This window comes from Aspergillus saccharolyticus (genome assembly GCF_003184585.1).
Source record: "Aspergillus saccharolyticus JOP 1030-1 unplaced genomic scaffold BP01scaffold_74, whole genome shotgun sequence".
NCBI classification, from domain to species: domain Eukaryota; kingdom Fungi; phylum Ascomycota; class Eurotiomycetes; order Eurotiales; family Aspergillaceae; genus Aspergillus; species Aspergillus saccharolyticus.
In genome coordinates this window covers 1-13,256 of record NW_020290684.1, presented here as the reverse complement: position 1 = coordinate 13,256, position 13,256 = coordinate 1, and the positions used below count along the sequence as shown (strand labels likewise).

At 51.2% G+C, this 13,256-nt stretch overlaps 7 protein-coding genes across 7 annotated transcripts; 3 read left to right on the top strand and 4 right to left on the bottom strand.

Moving 5' to 3' along the window:
- Nucleotides 1-36: 36 nt before the first annotated feature.
- BP01DRAFT_224280 (uncharacterized protein) lies at nucleotides 37-628 on the bottom strand. Its single transcript, XM_025571165.1, has one exon. The coding sequence runs from the start codon at nucleotides 535-537 to the stop codon at nucleotides 211-213; it is 327 nt and encodes a 108-aa protein (XP_025426253.1). The 5' UTR covers nucleotides 538-628; the 3' UTR covers nucleotides 37-210.
- BP01DRAFT_224275 (Fig1 domain-containing protein) lies at nucleotides 429-1,785 on the bottom strand. Its single transcript, XM_025571164.1, has 4 exons — nucleotides 1,658-1,785; nucleotides 1,530-1,598; nucleotides 1,150-1,477; nucleotides 429-1,098 (listed from the first exon to the last, which is right to left on the bottom strand). Exons 1-4 carry the CDS (start codon nucleotides 1,686-1,688, stop codon nucleotides 720-722), a joined length of 807 nt encoding a protein of 268 aa, XP_025426252.1. The 5' UTR covers nucleotides 1,689-1,785; the 3' UTR covers nucleotides 429-719.
- Nucleotides 1,786-2,622: 837 nt separating this feature from the next.
- On the bottom strand, nucleotides 2,623-5,488 carry BP01DRAFT_351668 (putative exonuclease). The gene is made up of 3 exons (XM_025573849.1): nucleotides 5,224-5,488; nucleotides 5,014-5,161; nucleotides 2,623-4,963 (listed from the first exon to the last, which is right to left on the bottom strand). Exons 1-3 carry the CDS (start codon nucleotides 5,234-5,236, stop codon nucleotides 2,815-2,817), a joined length of 2,310 nt encoding a protein of 769 aa, XP_025426251.1. The 5' UTR covers nucleotides 5,237-5,488; the 3' UTR covers nucleotides 2,623-2,814.
- Nucleotides 5,489-5,645: 157 nt separating this feature from the next.
- On the top strand, nucleotides 5,646-6,479 carry BP01DRAFT_361394 (translation machinery-associated protein 16). The gene is made up of 3 exons (XM_025576138.1): nucleotides 5,646-5,851; nucleotides 5,925-6,009; nucleotides 6,077-6,479. The coding sequence occupies exons 1-3, from the start codon at nucleotides 5,683-5,685 to the stop codon at nucleotides 6,357-6,359; spliced, it is 537 nt and encodes a 178-aa protein (XP_025426250.1). The 5' UTR covers nucleotides 5,646-5,682; the 3' UTR covers nucleotides 6,360-6,479.
- A 503-nt stretch (nucleotides 6,480-6,982) lies between these two features.
- Nucleotides 6,983-8,680, top strand: BP01DRAFT_351663 (MAM33 family protein). Its single transcript, XM_025573848.1, has 5 exons — nucleotides 6,983-7,268; nucleotides 7,481-7,602; nucleotides 7,666-7,724; nucleotides 7,794-8,317; nucleotides 8,378-8,680. Exons 1-5 carry the CDS (start codon nucleotides 7,076-7,078, stop codon nucleotides 8,401-8,403), a joined length of 924 nt encoding a protein of 307 aa, XP_025426249.1. The 5' UTR covers nucleotides 6,983-7,075; the 3' UTR covers nucleotides 8,404-8,680.
- On the bottom strand, nucleotides 8,615-10,633 carry BP01DRAFT_427190 (DNA primase subunit PRI1). The gene is made up of 3 exons (XM_025579834.1): nucleotides 10,333-10,633; nucleotides 10,077-10,274; nucleotides 8,615-10,015 (listed from the first exon to the last, which is right to left on the bottom strand). Exons 1-3 carry the CDS (start codon nucleotides 10,560-10,562, stop codon nucleotides 8,884-8,886), a joined length of 1,560 nt encoding a protein of 519 aa, XP_025426248.1. The 5' UTR covers nucleotides 10,563-10,633; the 3' UTR covers nucleotides 8,615-8,883.
- Nucleotides 10,634-12,151: 1,518 nt separating this feature from the next.
- cspA (putative cell surface protein) lies at nucleotides 12,152-13,239 on the top strand (the record flags this gene model as incomplete). Its single annotated transcript, XM_025577743.1, has 3 exons — nucleotides 12,152-12,229; nucleotides 12,285-12,387; nucleotides 12,443-13,239. Coding segments are annotated over 3 exons (978 nt in total), but the record flags the coding sequence as incomplete, so codon positions are not given.
- Nucleotides 13,240-13,256: the final 17 nt, after the last annotated feature.

The following is a 13,256-nucleotide window of genomic DNA, read 5'->3' as shown; positions in this document are numbered from 1 at the left end:
AGACTGGTGATCTCAATGGTCACAATGCATATGGCTATCTAGTTTGCTAACATTCTTGTCTTACCCCTTGACGCCTTCAGTTTTCACAAGTTCGAACCTGGCCTCTGCTAAGGTCTCTTCCTCCATTGCAGGCAGCATCACAATCGCACATGTTGTTGAATGTGGCCTTAGTAAGCGTTTATACAATGTCAACGACGAGCGATCACATACTCAATTCCGCAGGAGAAAAGATATACACGGTAGAGGGGGGAAAAAAATACAGATAACAACAAATACACAGTTTGAAGATATGATTTCTTCCAATGAGCCGAGCTCAAGGATGGTTTGAACGGCCGACCAATTCGTCTCGTTGGCCGCATCTTGATCATTAGGCATCTCTTTCGCAATGGATTCTTTAAACAACACGAACAAACAAACCATGACCGTAACTCGTATTTCCCGTCCAAATGCCTGTATCCGTAAACTCATATCGAAAACCAGATAGATTGATAAAAAAAAAAAAAAAAAGTCCATAATCCAAATGTCAGTATGCATCATTATTCACGTGCAGTTTTATGGTATATGCCGTTTCTTCGTCGTGCAAAGCCGCGGTCTGCAGTGTCGGAGAAAGCAGAGGAAGTGATTGAACCAAGGGGTGTGCGTAGCGGTAAAAATCAGGGTGGGGGAATCAAAATGCGAAATAATCGAATGGTGGGTTGTAGGCGGAGTGCTTGGTCGACTTATGGTTCGTCCGTCAATTGTCTGATCAGGCTGATACTGAGGATCATGACCAGAAGACCTATCGTCACAACTACCATGAGGCCGAACCCAAACCAGCCTAGCACCATGGCCGAAGTACCGACACCACTTTTCACACTGCCGTTGCCCATATCCTGGGCGATCGTGCTCGCGGCAACAGATGCAGTATGTTGCCAGAGTACGGAGACGAGTACAAACACAGACGCGACGAAAATCAGAGCAAGGGCGGCTTGCGAAACTGGTCGCGACGGAAACGGCTTGGCTTCAACTTCGGAACCACTAGCATCTAGCTCATCGTGCCATCCGGGAAATGTTGCGAGCAGGATGAAGCAGAAGAAAGCGAGGATGACGGCGATAATCCTGTCGCAGATTAGCAGGGGCGCATAGAACAAATGCCTGGTCGGAACATACAGTAGGTATGGAAACACAACGGCGTCTTTGAATGTGGATGCCACCCAAATCAGGTTCAGAGGGTCTTGGTCGACTGTGACAATCTCAGCCAAAGCTGTCGCATTGGCATTGCAAATATATGATCCCGCATCTGGCTGCACGCAAATTCCGAAATACCCCACGCGGACCTCCATTTCGGCTCCTCCTACAATGTTCGCCGTTGCTGTGACCACATTGGGATCTACTTGGGCTAGGTTGAAGGTGGGACTGTATCGTTCGTAGTAGAGTGATATCAGAAAAATGCTAGGGATCTGGGGCGAGGATGACGAGCATCCTGCCAATAATAGGGCTAGTCGGCGTTAGTCGCATTCCGGAGCACGAGAGATCGGAGAATTACTGACAGAGGAGAATGATAGCCACCGCAATGATAATCATCAGCACGTGGTGGTAACCGATCATCGGTAGGAACCCTGCAGGGTCAATTGTCAATAACCGCAAGCATACTGGGCGTCCGAAGCGAAATACATACGGGCTAGCCGGGAACCTATCTTCGAAGGCATGTTGTTTGGTGGAGGTGCTGTCTTCTCCTCTTCTCTGGTTCACGACTCACTTCTCGGAACCCCGAGAAGGAGTCTGCACCGGCGTTGCTGCGCACCTTTTCTGAATCACAACCTCACAGAACAATTTAAGAGGTGACAAGCTCCTTCGAGGGGAGTGAGCTTCAATGTTGATGTCTACCCTTGAATCCGTAGCACTATGCAAGGCTGTTCGGTAATGTCTTTAGGGCGTGTGTAGAGATTGTGCGGAATGTTGACGACACGAGTTGCAATGCGACGGGCCGCGACCGGTATTGCAATCGAGATCGAAAGAATGTATGACTCGAGTGTCCCACGTGAAGCCCTGAATAGTGGATATTTGTGGTTAGAACCGTACAAAGAGAGTCACCAACTGGACTGGTGGGTTAATGGGACTGAATGGAGGCCAGAAACAGGCAAGCGGAGAGAGGGAGAGAGGGGGGGCAGGGGAAATGGGGACAGGAGAGAGTGAGTGAGTGGAAGAGAGAGGGAGGGGAGAGCAAGATCTCAGCTGGAGCAGGTTTCCAAGGTCCAATGCCGACCGAATTGCGTTGTGAGAGGCGGATGGGAGTGGGCGCGGGTTCTTGGGGAGGCTGGGAGTATGAAGTGATTCAGGCTGGCATCTACTTCCAGACAAGGCACTACTACGGAGACTACTAGTACCCGATCACGGACCAAAAGCGGGAGGCTGGACCAGTTGGCGCCGGGGACTGTTGTTTACCGGGCGGGTTCCCCGGTAACCGTTCCACACCGCCCGCCGTCATGCTGCTCCATTGGATCCGCTGCGACTCCGCTGATCGCGCTAGCCCCCGATCCATCTTATCAGCACGTGCCCACTCCCACTCCAGCAGTGACCTTTTCCCTGCCTCCGTCATTGTACAGTGTATGTTCTCCGGTCAATACTTGTCTTTGCAACTCACTCCGCAACTCAGCCTATGTATACACGATTTATAAGACAACATGTAGATCTTGATATTTATACGTCCAGGCACCCCGCTGCTATGTATGTCAAAAGGTGAACAATACTCCAAAGAACACCGCCAATGATGATTGTTATGTTGACGATGACGACATTAGCGCCGATCATCCTGCCCAAGCATTCCAAGTCTTTCTATTGACCACCGGTAAAGGAAAACCGCTTCAGATCGATTGCGAATGGCGCTTGCAAGCCTCGAATTGCTTCAAAGTCGGGCTGTTCCGAATCCTCTTCTCCTCCCTCCTCTTCACTATCGGGGATGATCATATCTTCACTCCCATGACAAGTCGGCACCAGACTCTGGGTGCTGCTCAGATTACTCTTGCAAGCTTCAGCCGGAGCAGGCTTTGCTGGAGGTAACAACACCTTCGATGCCCGAAATGCGGCTAAAGAGGACGAAAGATGGTTGAGAGACCGAGACCTAGCAAGAGCACTTTGGCCCAGTCGTTGCAAGGGCGTTGACCGACCTCGTCTGGGAGGCGTCCGCGGACTCCCGGCTTTCAAGGCAATCTGCGATTCGGAGAAGCACACGGTATGATTGGGCTGAATATTCGTTTCTGCATGTCCAAAATTCTCCAAGCGAGCGCTACTATTTTTCCGCTGAAATGCGAATCTCGAAAGGAGTGTGGAATTCTGCTTCTCAATGTGATAATCGAGGACTTGCTGGAACTCAGCCGGATTAGATTCCAAGCTTACTGTCTTTGAAGAGCCATTGCATTCTTTCTCCTGCTTCTCTCTCATATCTTTAGAGAGATCATGGTCTGATTCAGTTTTTGCGGACTGCGCGAGCACATTTGCTTCGTCTGAGGATTGGTTTTGTTCAACTTCGTGGTCCTTGTCGCTCGTACCCTTTGCGGGTGTCTCGGCAGGATCCGGAATCTGAGACATCATATCCTCTATGGAATCATCTGAAAAGACGTCCAAAGAATGTTTCCGAGGCTTTTTATTTCGGTCAATCTTCAGTCCGCTCGGGCTAGACTCGTCAGTACCGTTCGTAAAGAATCGGCTGCGACAAGTAGGAGCATCTGGCAGGTGCCGATCATCTGCATCAGAGCAGAGGCGCTGTCGCTTAGAGGATTGCAGAGCAGACACCTTGGAAGGGTGGGTAACGAAAGAGTCCCGATCCACACTTCTCACCAAGGGACTAGAATATCTGTTTGACGCAGCAGATGAGGCTGATCTCGTCAACACTGGGTGGGTTGAAACAGGAACACTTTCCCAGGAAGTGTTAACATGGCGTTCCAAGAGCCGTTGCTGGCTTGGTGAAGGTGTGAGGCTGTTCGGATCCAGTTCAGCTAACGGGATTCGTTTTGGGGTAAAGAAGGAGTTGATAGCCTTATTAGGCTTCAGTTCAGCGGCTGATCCGAGTGTCTGCCGACGTTGCAGTGTATGCGTGAGTCGTTTTTCGGTGAAATTCGCTGCAACTGGTGGCCTCAATACCAATGGGTTCTTGGTTGCTGGATCCAAATCCCCCCGAGCGACTCCCACCGCAACCTCAGGTTCCACATCGCCGCCGATGTAGGTCAGATCTTCTATATTCACATCTCTTTCGGGTATCGTAAGCGTGACCAGCTTTTCAGCCTTGGGGCAGTAGACTCGCTGATAGAGGAAGGTGAGCTCGGCCTCTTTGAAGTTCTTAAGATAGTCATTAGGAACGTGATATTGGCCGTCGAATTGAAGCATGCGCACGGCTTTCTCCACGGTTTTGTATTTTCGTATGCTCTGATGGGCCGTCTTCAGCCCCATTCGTGGAATGTTGGCCAGATAATCGCAGCCGGCGAGAATGCACATACGCCGAAATTCATCATCCGACCATCCAATCAAACTGACATCCCGACAAGCCCCGAAATCTGCTCGATCAATTTCGATGCAGTCGCCATGTTGATCGAGTTTGGAAAGCAAGCGTTTGGCACCGAACACAAGCAAGTCAGAGTCTTCTGAGATGATCCCATTGATGATCCCCTGTTGCTCCAGGTAGACAAGCTGCGCATCTGCCTCGTATGGTGCCACCACATATTGGACGTTCATTTGCTTCAGTTCTTCAATCAGTTCACGAGCCATCAGAGGCGTCACGTCGACCGCCTTCTGCAGTTCTTGGTATGCTTCTTTCGTGCGGCCCTTTCGGAGCAATTCCATTCCAAGTGACTTGCTGTCATGTCGTCTTTTCTGGCGCTTGGCTTCGGTCTCAGCTTTGCTCGGAAGATTATCTCCGTCAAATACAAGGTATGGCGTCACTCCGAAGTAGATAAGCATGCGGACTCGATTTAGAACGAAATCGATGTGCCTTGATCACGTTAGGACGACAGTTGAACTGGCGAGCTTCATAGCACATACTTTCTCGTGGGCCTATCTAGAACCAAGTCCACGGAGCATGCGACCGTACCACGATGCAACCATCCATAGGCATCGACTCCCAGAGTCTGTCCGCTATAATCTTTCAGGTGGCATGGTTTCTGTATTGATTTGAGAAGAACATGAAGTCCTAAATAGAAGAACGTTACTTAGGAACAAATCCTCGAGGGTTGAGACCAAGCGGAGGATCACCTTTAATTCCCATTGTCAGAGCCCTATTGATGGGAATAGCAGCCCGCGCTCTGCAGTCCCGAGCACGTCTATACCGGCACCGCCCAAACAGGGGTCGAATCCGGCTGCTGGTGCTCAAGGGTCAAGCCAGATGGTGAAAGCGAAGAACATGGAAAGACTCGTGGTTTTGAACGATGGAAGGAGACATCCACCCTCCCTAAATGACCAGTGAACGACAATGACCTAGACAACCAGGTTGGAATGCTCGATCTTCATCCCCTCTGACGCGCCAGGAACGCGATGGGGCAAGGACAGTCAACTTATTTCCTGATTGGTTCCGTAGGGGCGGCCTGAGTGCTCCCTCTCACCGCTCAATCATTCTGCCGGTAAAAAAAAAGAAATTCGCCGGGAAAAAAAATCGCTGATGAACTGGAAGACAATACAACTAGCGGAAAGGAGATTGAAGAAAAAGCCGTCAACATGCCGAAGACGCTGCAGAAAGTACACAAGCACATTGCGAAGAAGAGAGGCGCCGTTGAGGCTCTTCACGAGTTCAGCAGAGATGCCAGAAGACTGCGCCGTGCCACCGCTAGAGATGATCGAGTCGCTCGAGTATCCGCCAATATGTCGCGGGGTAGACAAACATATGGTAAAACCGATCACTGCAGTTCTCTGTCTGGTCTGTGACGCCTTTTGCTAATCAAAATCTTGGGCTTACACAGTCGACCGCATTTCCTACTTCTACGAGACCCTGCCCGAGGATACGACAGCCATGTCGGAAGACGAGATGAAGGATATCGTGGCGAGGTATGTATTTACCGTGCAAGTGCCAATTAAGATCCTCTCGCTTCTTCGGTACTCACATTTGAAGCAGGTATATCAACCGCAGTGTGCCTGAGATTGAACAATTACAGAGTGAGCGACGGAAAGGCAGGCCTCCAAGCAAGCGGGAAGAAGCGTTGCTGCAACGCACCGATGTTGAAAATAAGGAGTTCAAAACGGGGTTTTGGATGCCTGATCTTAGTGACGAGAGTGTGATTAAGTCGCTTAGAGCGTGGAATGGAGACTGGTCTGGCTTGAGCACTATGAAATTCATCCGGATCACCAAGGATGGAGGCAAGCAGCCTTCGATATTCCCTCCGAAAGGAATGTCCTGAAAATGTTTTCTTTGGTTTTTCGTTTCTTGAAATGCTCTTTTTAGATCAGTATTGGATACCCATATGCTGGAGTCGGAAGCTGCGGCGAACACTTCATCACATAATGCGAATGCCATCGACTCTACATCTTCGCAAATATCTTGTACATGGTTCCATTGTGAGATGTCCCAGGTCACCACCAGTTCATCCTGTAACCCCTTTCACAGAAGTGCTCTCTACAATTTCCCCAGGTGATTTTAGAGATTGCGAAGGTCTTTTCATATAAAGGGTTGGGTGCTTTTAAAACTCTCAGAGCATCTGTGCTTCCCCCGAGACAAGTGCCGCTTGCCCGATACTTAAAGTGCATTATACAGTTAACTAGTAGTATGCTCCAAACATGCTTTCTTCTCCTAGGAGTCCAGCTCATGCCGCAAATACTTTCATTATTTTGCCTCTGGCTTGTGTACTATTCCAGATAACAGGATTCTCCCAATCTCAGCTAGTCCATTCACCGCGAATTGGACCGTATACAACGGAGTACGAATTGCTCAGCAGACGGAGCTGCGGGTCTTGGCGCGGAAGAGCCCTGGGAAAAGTAGAGATGCCTGAGGTCCCAGGCTCCTTCCCGTTCACATCATCACTTGATTGTCTCTTGTTCTTTCTCGCCATCATCCCACCCCATCCATTTTACTCCACATTTCGCTTCTATCATCCATCCACTCTTCGTTACCTTTAAGATGATGTCTCTTCGTACTATTACTCGCTCCGCTCCCCGCTCGATTGCGCGGTCTCTCGCTGTCTCTACTCGTGCGACTATCTCCCGACCTGTCGCCGCTGTCTCTCAGAATGCTTTCACCTTGAAGCAGATTACCAAGCCTGCGTATGCTGCTTTCTCGACCTCACGGGCTTTCAAGCAGTCTCCTGCCGAGGGTAAGACAATTCTAGCCAGACGAAGCTATTGAGCGCTCATGCAATCGCCGTTCGTGCGCATCGTCATCATTTTTTCACCAGCCTTCTTCGAGCTTTCTTCCGTCCTCTTCGTTCCATATTCCTGTCTTTCGTTGAGCACGGAAAGCTCGATCATGAATCTTAGCCCATTCTCTGGCACGCGATGCTGACCACTGATGTTCCGAAAACTTTAGGTGACGTCGAACTTGTTGCCAAGCTTGAGGACGAGCTGAAGCATGAGAAGGCCTCTGGTCTTGAGGACCTGGAAGGTTCCGTTCAGAACATTCAATACGTTCTGCAAAACAATTCTTGGGAGGTATGTCCTTTTGTCTTAACCCGTGTGTAAGACTGTATCAGCTCATATATCTTTAATTTTCAGGTCAAGGATATCCCCGGCGAGCAGGAGGTCACACTGACCAAAAAGTTCGGCAAGGAAGAGTAAGGAAGCTTCTATCCCGCCTTGTCATCCATCATTCCCGTCCTAATTGTGTCTTTCTTGACGTTCAGGATTCGCCTTACTTTTACCGTCGCAGACCTCCAAAACTTGAGCGAGCAGGAGGACTTTTCCGCTGATGGTCTGATGGACGCAAACGACTTCGGAGCCCACCAGCCTGCTAACCAAGGTCGCGCAGGCATTTCCCAGCTTCCTGAGGACCGTATCGCTCCTTCCGACCGTGACGAGCTCGATATCGACGATCTTGAACCTAGCTTCCCGGCCCGTGTCAACATTACCATTGAGAAGCCTGGCAGTGGCGCTCTCTTGATCCAGACTCTGTGCAGCGACGGCGTATTCCAGGTCGAGGAGCTCTCCTACTTCAACAAGCCCGATTTGGCTCTTGCCCAGACTGCCGAGAAGGACTGGGCTAGACAGAGCCTGTACGCTGGTCCTCCTTTCGAGAACCTCGACGAGGAGCTTCAGAACTTCGTCGACCGTTACCTTGATGTGAGAGGCATCAACGCTGAGCTTGCCACCATGATCCCCGACTACATTCAAGTCAAAGAGCAGAAGGAGTACGTGCGCTGGCTCGAGAGTACGTATTCCCTGGGTTTTTTCCCCTCTGTTGGTTCCTTCGCTAAAAAAGCTCTTCCAGGTGTCAAGAACTTCGTTGCTGCTTAAATGATGCGGACACGAAATTTGATATTTTCTCAAGTCCCATGTAGCATGCTTTGGAATGGTGGCTCCAAGCTTCACCTATATTATCTTGCACTCTTAGTCTTACTCAAACCAGGCTTTTGTGCTCAGTAATCAGGAAGTGCTGTGTTTTCGACAGCCATATCATGTATTAACATAGAAATGAATAAAAAATGTAATTATGACCGAAAACACGGCCTTATCCTGTCCTATTTCGTTATGTGGTGTCTTTGATAACCAGTCTGCAGCCACATAACTAAGCAAAAGAGTATAACCCAATACAGTATTTACACAGAACACGGCTCAACCGCCATAAAGATCTCTCATACGCCAATAACTCGACCTTCAAAGCACATACTCCAACGCTTCAAAATCATACCCATATGCACCACCCAGACTGGAATTCACAAAAAAACGTTAGACACCGCAACGACAGCGAGAATAGACTAGAAGGAAAGCCAGGGTCTAAAATTCCATGCTTTCAGGCTTTGCCTCCTCGACGTCCTCGTTCCGTTCCCGTTTGCCAACACGCTCCTCCTTGAGCAGGCCGGCAATGAAGGAACGGAAATAGTCGATGTATGGTTTCAAGCTCGTTTTTTCGTAGTCCTGTACCCTGCGGCTTCCCTTCACATCAGAGTCTGCTACACTGCCCTCTGCATCGACAGCCTCCGGTCCTGCATTGGTGCTAGGATGCTCCGCATCCCACGCGTCAATCTCCGCGAGCAGTTGCGTTACCGTCGGCACCGAGAGGGGATCGAACTGTTCTGCCTTGCGGGCGTCGATAGGAACACACACGCGACCCGTGCCGGGGTGAATCACGAATGGGCTCTTGAGCAAGTGAATCATCTTCTTGCTGACCTCGGAATCCAGTCGGGGGTATGTGTACTCCAACACGATATCCTGCTTGGCATCGCGGAGGATGGTCGGATTGAGAGTGCTGCTCTTGCCCGTCTTGGCGAGCGCATCGATATCAGCCCACTTATTGACGCTGGTGCGGTCGGGCGAAGACTCCCACTTCTTGCGGAGGGACTCATTCAGGCCCTTATCCGGCAAGAGAGCCAGCAGACGCTGCGCCTGTTCGGAGCTGAGGAAAGTGTCTTGATCGACCAGGGTCGTCTGCGCAAAGTGAGATTTCAGGATGTCGAGACTGCGTGCCATGTGCGGATGCAGGGGGCGCTTCAAATTCACCCGCTTGCCGCTGCTGTTTCCACCTCGTACTACGTCCAGGTAACCGGCGATCGCCCTCCGTCGGTCGTCGGGTAAGTTGCGCGCGCGGGGGTCGCACACCCAGGCGTGAGCACCACGACGACCGGAGTAGACCCACAGGATATGTTCGAAGCCGAAGTCGTCGCGCAAAGCCGTGTCGATAACCTTGATGGCCATGGTTACAAATGCCCAGCACTTCTCACAAATATTGGCCTTCGTACAGCAGGATCGGATGTCGTCATAATCGGTCAAATCGATATCAAAGACGAGCTCCTTGGAGACGGGTTTCAACTGGCCGCCGCGGAGCGTCTTGCGATCTCGTGGGTTGGTGTTGTAGACGGGTCCGATTTCGAATCGAGAGGGGTTCATCCTGAGGATATCTTTGCGAAAGCTAGCTGCTTGTTAGGGCGGATTGTGGTCGTTGTTGATAGGGTATATCCCGCTGTACTCACAGATCTGCTGTTGCATATGATTGATATCGAAGATAAGCATCGTTCTGAAGCGTGAGGGCGAATTCGCGGTTTCCGAAATCGGGCGAAGGAACAATTCCATGATTCAGCCATTGAAATAAGTAGCGAAAGGGGAAGAGACGCTGATAAAATGCCAGCATAGTGTCTGTGTCTACCTCCGGACCAGGAGCTGGGGCGGCGCTGATTGAGCGACCTCTGTTAGCACTAATATGCTTTGATGATTTGGCGCGATACCTACTCGGTCTGCATTGCGTCCGGACCCTGGATGTTCGGGGCACTAGAAGCTGGGTATTCCTCGTCCTCGTCATCATCGTTGAAAAGGTCCTCCAATTTCATCCCTGCTGCTGCGTTATCGGGCGCATTGGCCCGGTCTTCGGAGGTCGTTTCTGCAGCAGGAGCGTCTGGTAAAACCTCTTCATCTTTGCGTTCGGCGGCCGAGCCTTGTGAAGACACTGAGTGAGGCATCATGGGCGATAATTATGTGGATTTGTCTCGTAGATTTGATAAACCACAAACCATCCGAGATCAATGCATCAATCGAGCGTCGCATCGTAGCAGACCATTAACGCGCTCAACGACGCGTTCCGACGCGCCGCTAGCCCTAAGCCCTAAGACGATAGCTGAATCCAGAAGAACTTATATCCACGTGATGTGTCGCCGCTTGCGGTGATGAGTCAGCGAGGTACCGCCGACCCACCTTGAAGCGACGAAGTATACTTCATCCCCTCCAGAGCTTCAGAGCTTCACTCACCCTCTGCCAAGTTCTATTTGGCGCCGCCCCTGCAGGAACAGTTGCAATTCACTGTCGCCGCATGCGGCATCTGGTTCCTGTCGAGCGGCTCAAAAGTTCTGCTCAAATGACGTATTCCATCTTTCTCTTGGGGCAGCCACCGTATCCACTCTCTCCGATGAAACGTTACCGGAATCCCAGCTTAACGACACTCACAGCCCCAACCTTCGAAAAGGGCTGAAGCCCAACCTGGCATCGAATTGCTCGAGCTCTATGGTGCTTGATTGATTGAATCAGTCTATTCGTATCACAATCTCCTCCTTAGATGACAATACCTCAATGATGCCATGACCTCTCTCGTCATCAGGGCTATCACCCCGCAAGTGGGATTTCGAGGTACCACCTGAGGTGTCTTTGAGTTGAGGCTCAAGGTACTCCTACTCTGATCTTGGTAGCCTTGCTTTCGGGGATTGCTTTCTTGCTTTCTTGCTTTCTGTCCCTGCCCTGATCCTTGACCCCGTGAACTTAGCTGCGACGTTACAGACGGATCTCTAGCGACTCCACATTCCTGCAAAGCTTTTTTGACTCGGCCTCTGCAGAGCCCTTCGAGTTAAGCACAGCGCTGTCAGCAATTAAGCTCGGTTTTTCTTAGGGGGTTGATCAGTTCTGGACCCATCTCGGGAGTAACTGTCTTCTCATCAGGCTCATCCTCGCTTCAGATGATTGGTGCAAATATTGTATCCGCATGGGCCATGGCGGTATCCGGGGACGTTCAGTCTCCCATTCCTGAAGCAAGAGTGCGTAGCTAAAGTCATGACGACAATACTTCCCTTGATTTTCCAGCTAGGTACGACCATCTCGCATCTTGAACGAGGATCGTGGCTCACTGACGTGGGCACTGTGGGCCTCTAACCAAGAAGCTGCAGCTAGATGTTACATTGACCGACCAGCTTCACGTATGGGTTCCTTTGGGGCTCCTCTTACAGCATTGCATCGGTTCCTCATCTTATCCATGGCTTGGTATAGCTTTGAACTGATTCACTTTTGCTCCTGAACCTTACGACATTTGCCCCATACTTGGCTAGCCAATGGATACTACTGTGGCATCTTAAGAGTCGTTAGTGACGACTGTCGTATGCACAGTCATCGAGCTCTCGTCGAGAGGATTTAAAGATCGAGACATTCTGCTTTGTCGAATCGTTTTCACTTCCTCATCCCACATCGTGCTGTACGGAAGCCACTCGCTGCTTCTTCTTTCATCTCTCGTTTATACTAAAAGCTGTTTTGTTTGAGTCTTTTGCGAAAACCAAGAAAATCAACCTTCGAAATGGTCAAGGGAACTATTGCGCTCCTGGCATTGGCTGCCCCGGCTCTTGCTGGTGTCATCCAGGGTCGCGGCGGAGAGGTATGCTTCATGAAAGCGCGTACTCATTTCTGTTGGCATACTAAGAAGCCCCTAGCCCGACAACAAGAAGCCTGCCACTACCAAGAAACTTGTTCTCACCACCGAACCTCCCCGCACCATCACCAAGACCACTACCTATGTGACTACTGAGTGCCCGGGTTAGTTCTTCTATCATGCAATTCCTCAAGCAATTTGTGTCTAACATGGCCATAGAAACCACCACTGTTGTCACTTCTGGCAACAAGACTCTCACGGTCCCCATCACTCTCACCAACACCATCACTGTGACCACCACATGGTGTGAGGAACAGGGCAAGACTGTGGTTCCCACCGGCAAGGAGCCACTGCCCACCGGCGTGAAGCCCCAGCCCAAGCCCAACCCTACTGGTACTGTCTTCCCTGTCAAGCCCACTACCAGTCACGGCACTGCTCCCATCAAGCCCACTACCAGTCACGGCACTGCTCCCATCCAGCCCACTACCAGCCACGGCACTGCTCCCATCAAGCCTACTACCAGTCACGGCACTGCTCCCATCCAGCCCACTACCAGTCACGGCACTGCTCCCATCCAGCCCACTACCAGTCACGGCACTGCTCCCATCCAGCCTACTACCAGCCAGGGCACTGCCCCTATCACTGGCACTGGGCTTCCCCCGGCACCTTTCCCCACCCACAGCATCCCTACAAACGGCACTGTCCCTACCACCAAGCCTGGTCCTTTCCAGAACACCACCAGCATTCCTAGCGCGACCCAGCCTGTGCCTGTTGGTCCAGGTCTTTCGACCACTGTGCCTTCGACCCCTGGATCTCCCACTGGTGTTGTCCCCGTTGTGCCCGGCGGATCTACCTCGTCTACTCCTGGCTCTTCCACCCCCGGGCAACCTGGTTCCTCTGCTCCCGCCCAGCCCGCCTCCTCGACCCCTGGTGGCTCCTCTCCCGCTGCTCCTGGCTCATCCAGCCCTGTTATCCCCGGTGCCTCTTCTCCTGCTGCTCCTGGCTCATCTAGCCCTGTTATCCCCGGTGCCTC

Excerpts from the sequence above, each read along its gene's own strand:
- BP01DRAFT_224280 (XM_025571165.1), bottom strand. The coding sequence starts at position 537 with ATGATGCATACTGACATTTGGATTATGGACTTTTTTTTTTTTTTTTTA.
- BP01DRAFT_351668 (XM_025573849.1), bottom strand. Across the intron at positions 4,964-5,013 it reads CTAGATAGGCCCACGAGAAA|GCACATCGATTTCGTTCTAA; the intron begins GTATGTGCTATG and ends AACGTGATCAAG.
- BP01DRAFT_224275 (XM_025571164.1), bottom strand. The coding sequence starts at position 1,688 with ATGCCTTCGAAGATAGGTTCCCGGCTAGCCC. Across the intron at positions 1,599-1,657 it reads GATAGGTTCCCGGCTAGCCC|GGTTCCTACCGATGATCGGT; the intron begins GTATGTATTTCG and ends TTGACCCTGCAG. Across the intron at positions 1,099-1,149 it reads GTTGTGTTTCCATACCTACT|GATTATCGCCGTCATCCTCG; the intron begins GTATGTTCCGAC and ends AATCTGCGACAG.
- BP01DRAFT_361394 (XM_025576138.1), top strand. The coding sequence starts at position 5,683 with ATGCCGAAGACGCTGCAGAAAGTACACAAGCACATTGCGAAGAAGAGA. Across the intron at positions 5,852-5,924 it reads GCGGGGTAGACAAACATATG|TCGACCGCATTTCCTACTTC; the intron begins GTAAAACCGATC and ends GGGCTTACACAG. Across the intron at positions 6,010-6,076 it reads ATGAAGGATATCGTGGCGAG|GTATATCAACCGCAGTGTGC; the intron begins GTATGTATTTAC and ends CATTTGAAGCAG.
- BP01DRAFT_427190 (XM_025579834.1), bottom strand. The coding sequence starts at position 10,562 with ATGATGCCTCACTCAGTGTCTTCACAAGGCTCGGCCGCCGAACGCAAA. Across the intron at positions 10,275-10,332 it reads CCGGACGCAATGCAGACCGA|CGCCGCCCCAGCTCCTGGTC; the intron begins GTAGGTATCGCG and ends TCGCTCAATCAG. Across the intron at positions 10,016-10,076 it reads TCATATGCAACAGCAGATCT|CTTTCGCAAAGATATCCTCA; the intron begins GTGAGTACAGCG and ends ACAAGCAGCTAG.
- BP01DRAFT_351663 (XM_025573848.1), top strand. The coding sequence starts at position 7,076 with ATGATGTCTCTTCGTACTATTACTCGCTCCGCTCCCCGCTCGATTGCG. Across the intron at positions 7,725-7,793 it reads AAAAAGTTCGGCAAGGAAGA|GATTCGCCTTACTTTTACCG; the intron begins GTAAGGAAGCTT and ends CTTGACGTTCAG. Across the intron at positions 8,318-8,377 it reads GTACGTGCGCTGGCTCGAGA|GTGTCAAGAACTTCGTTGCT; the intron begins GTACGTATTCCC and ends AAGCTCTTCCAG.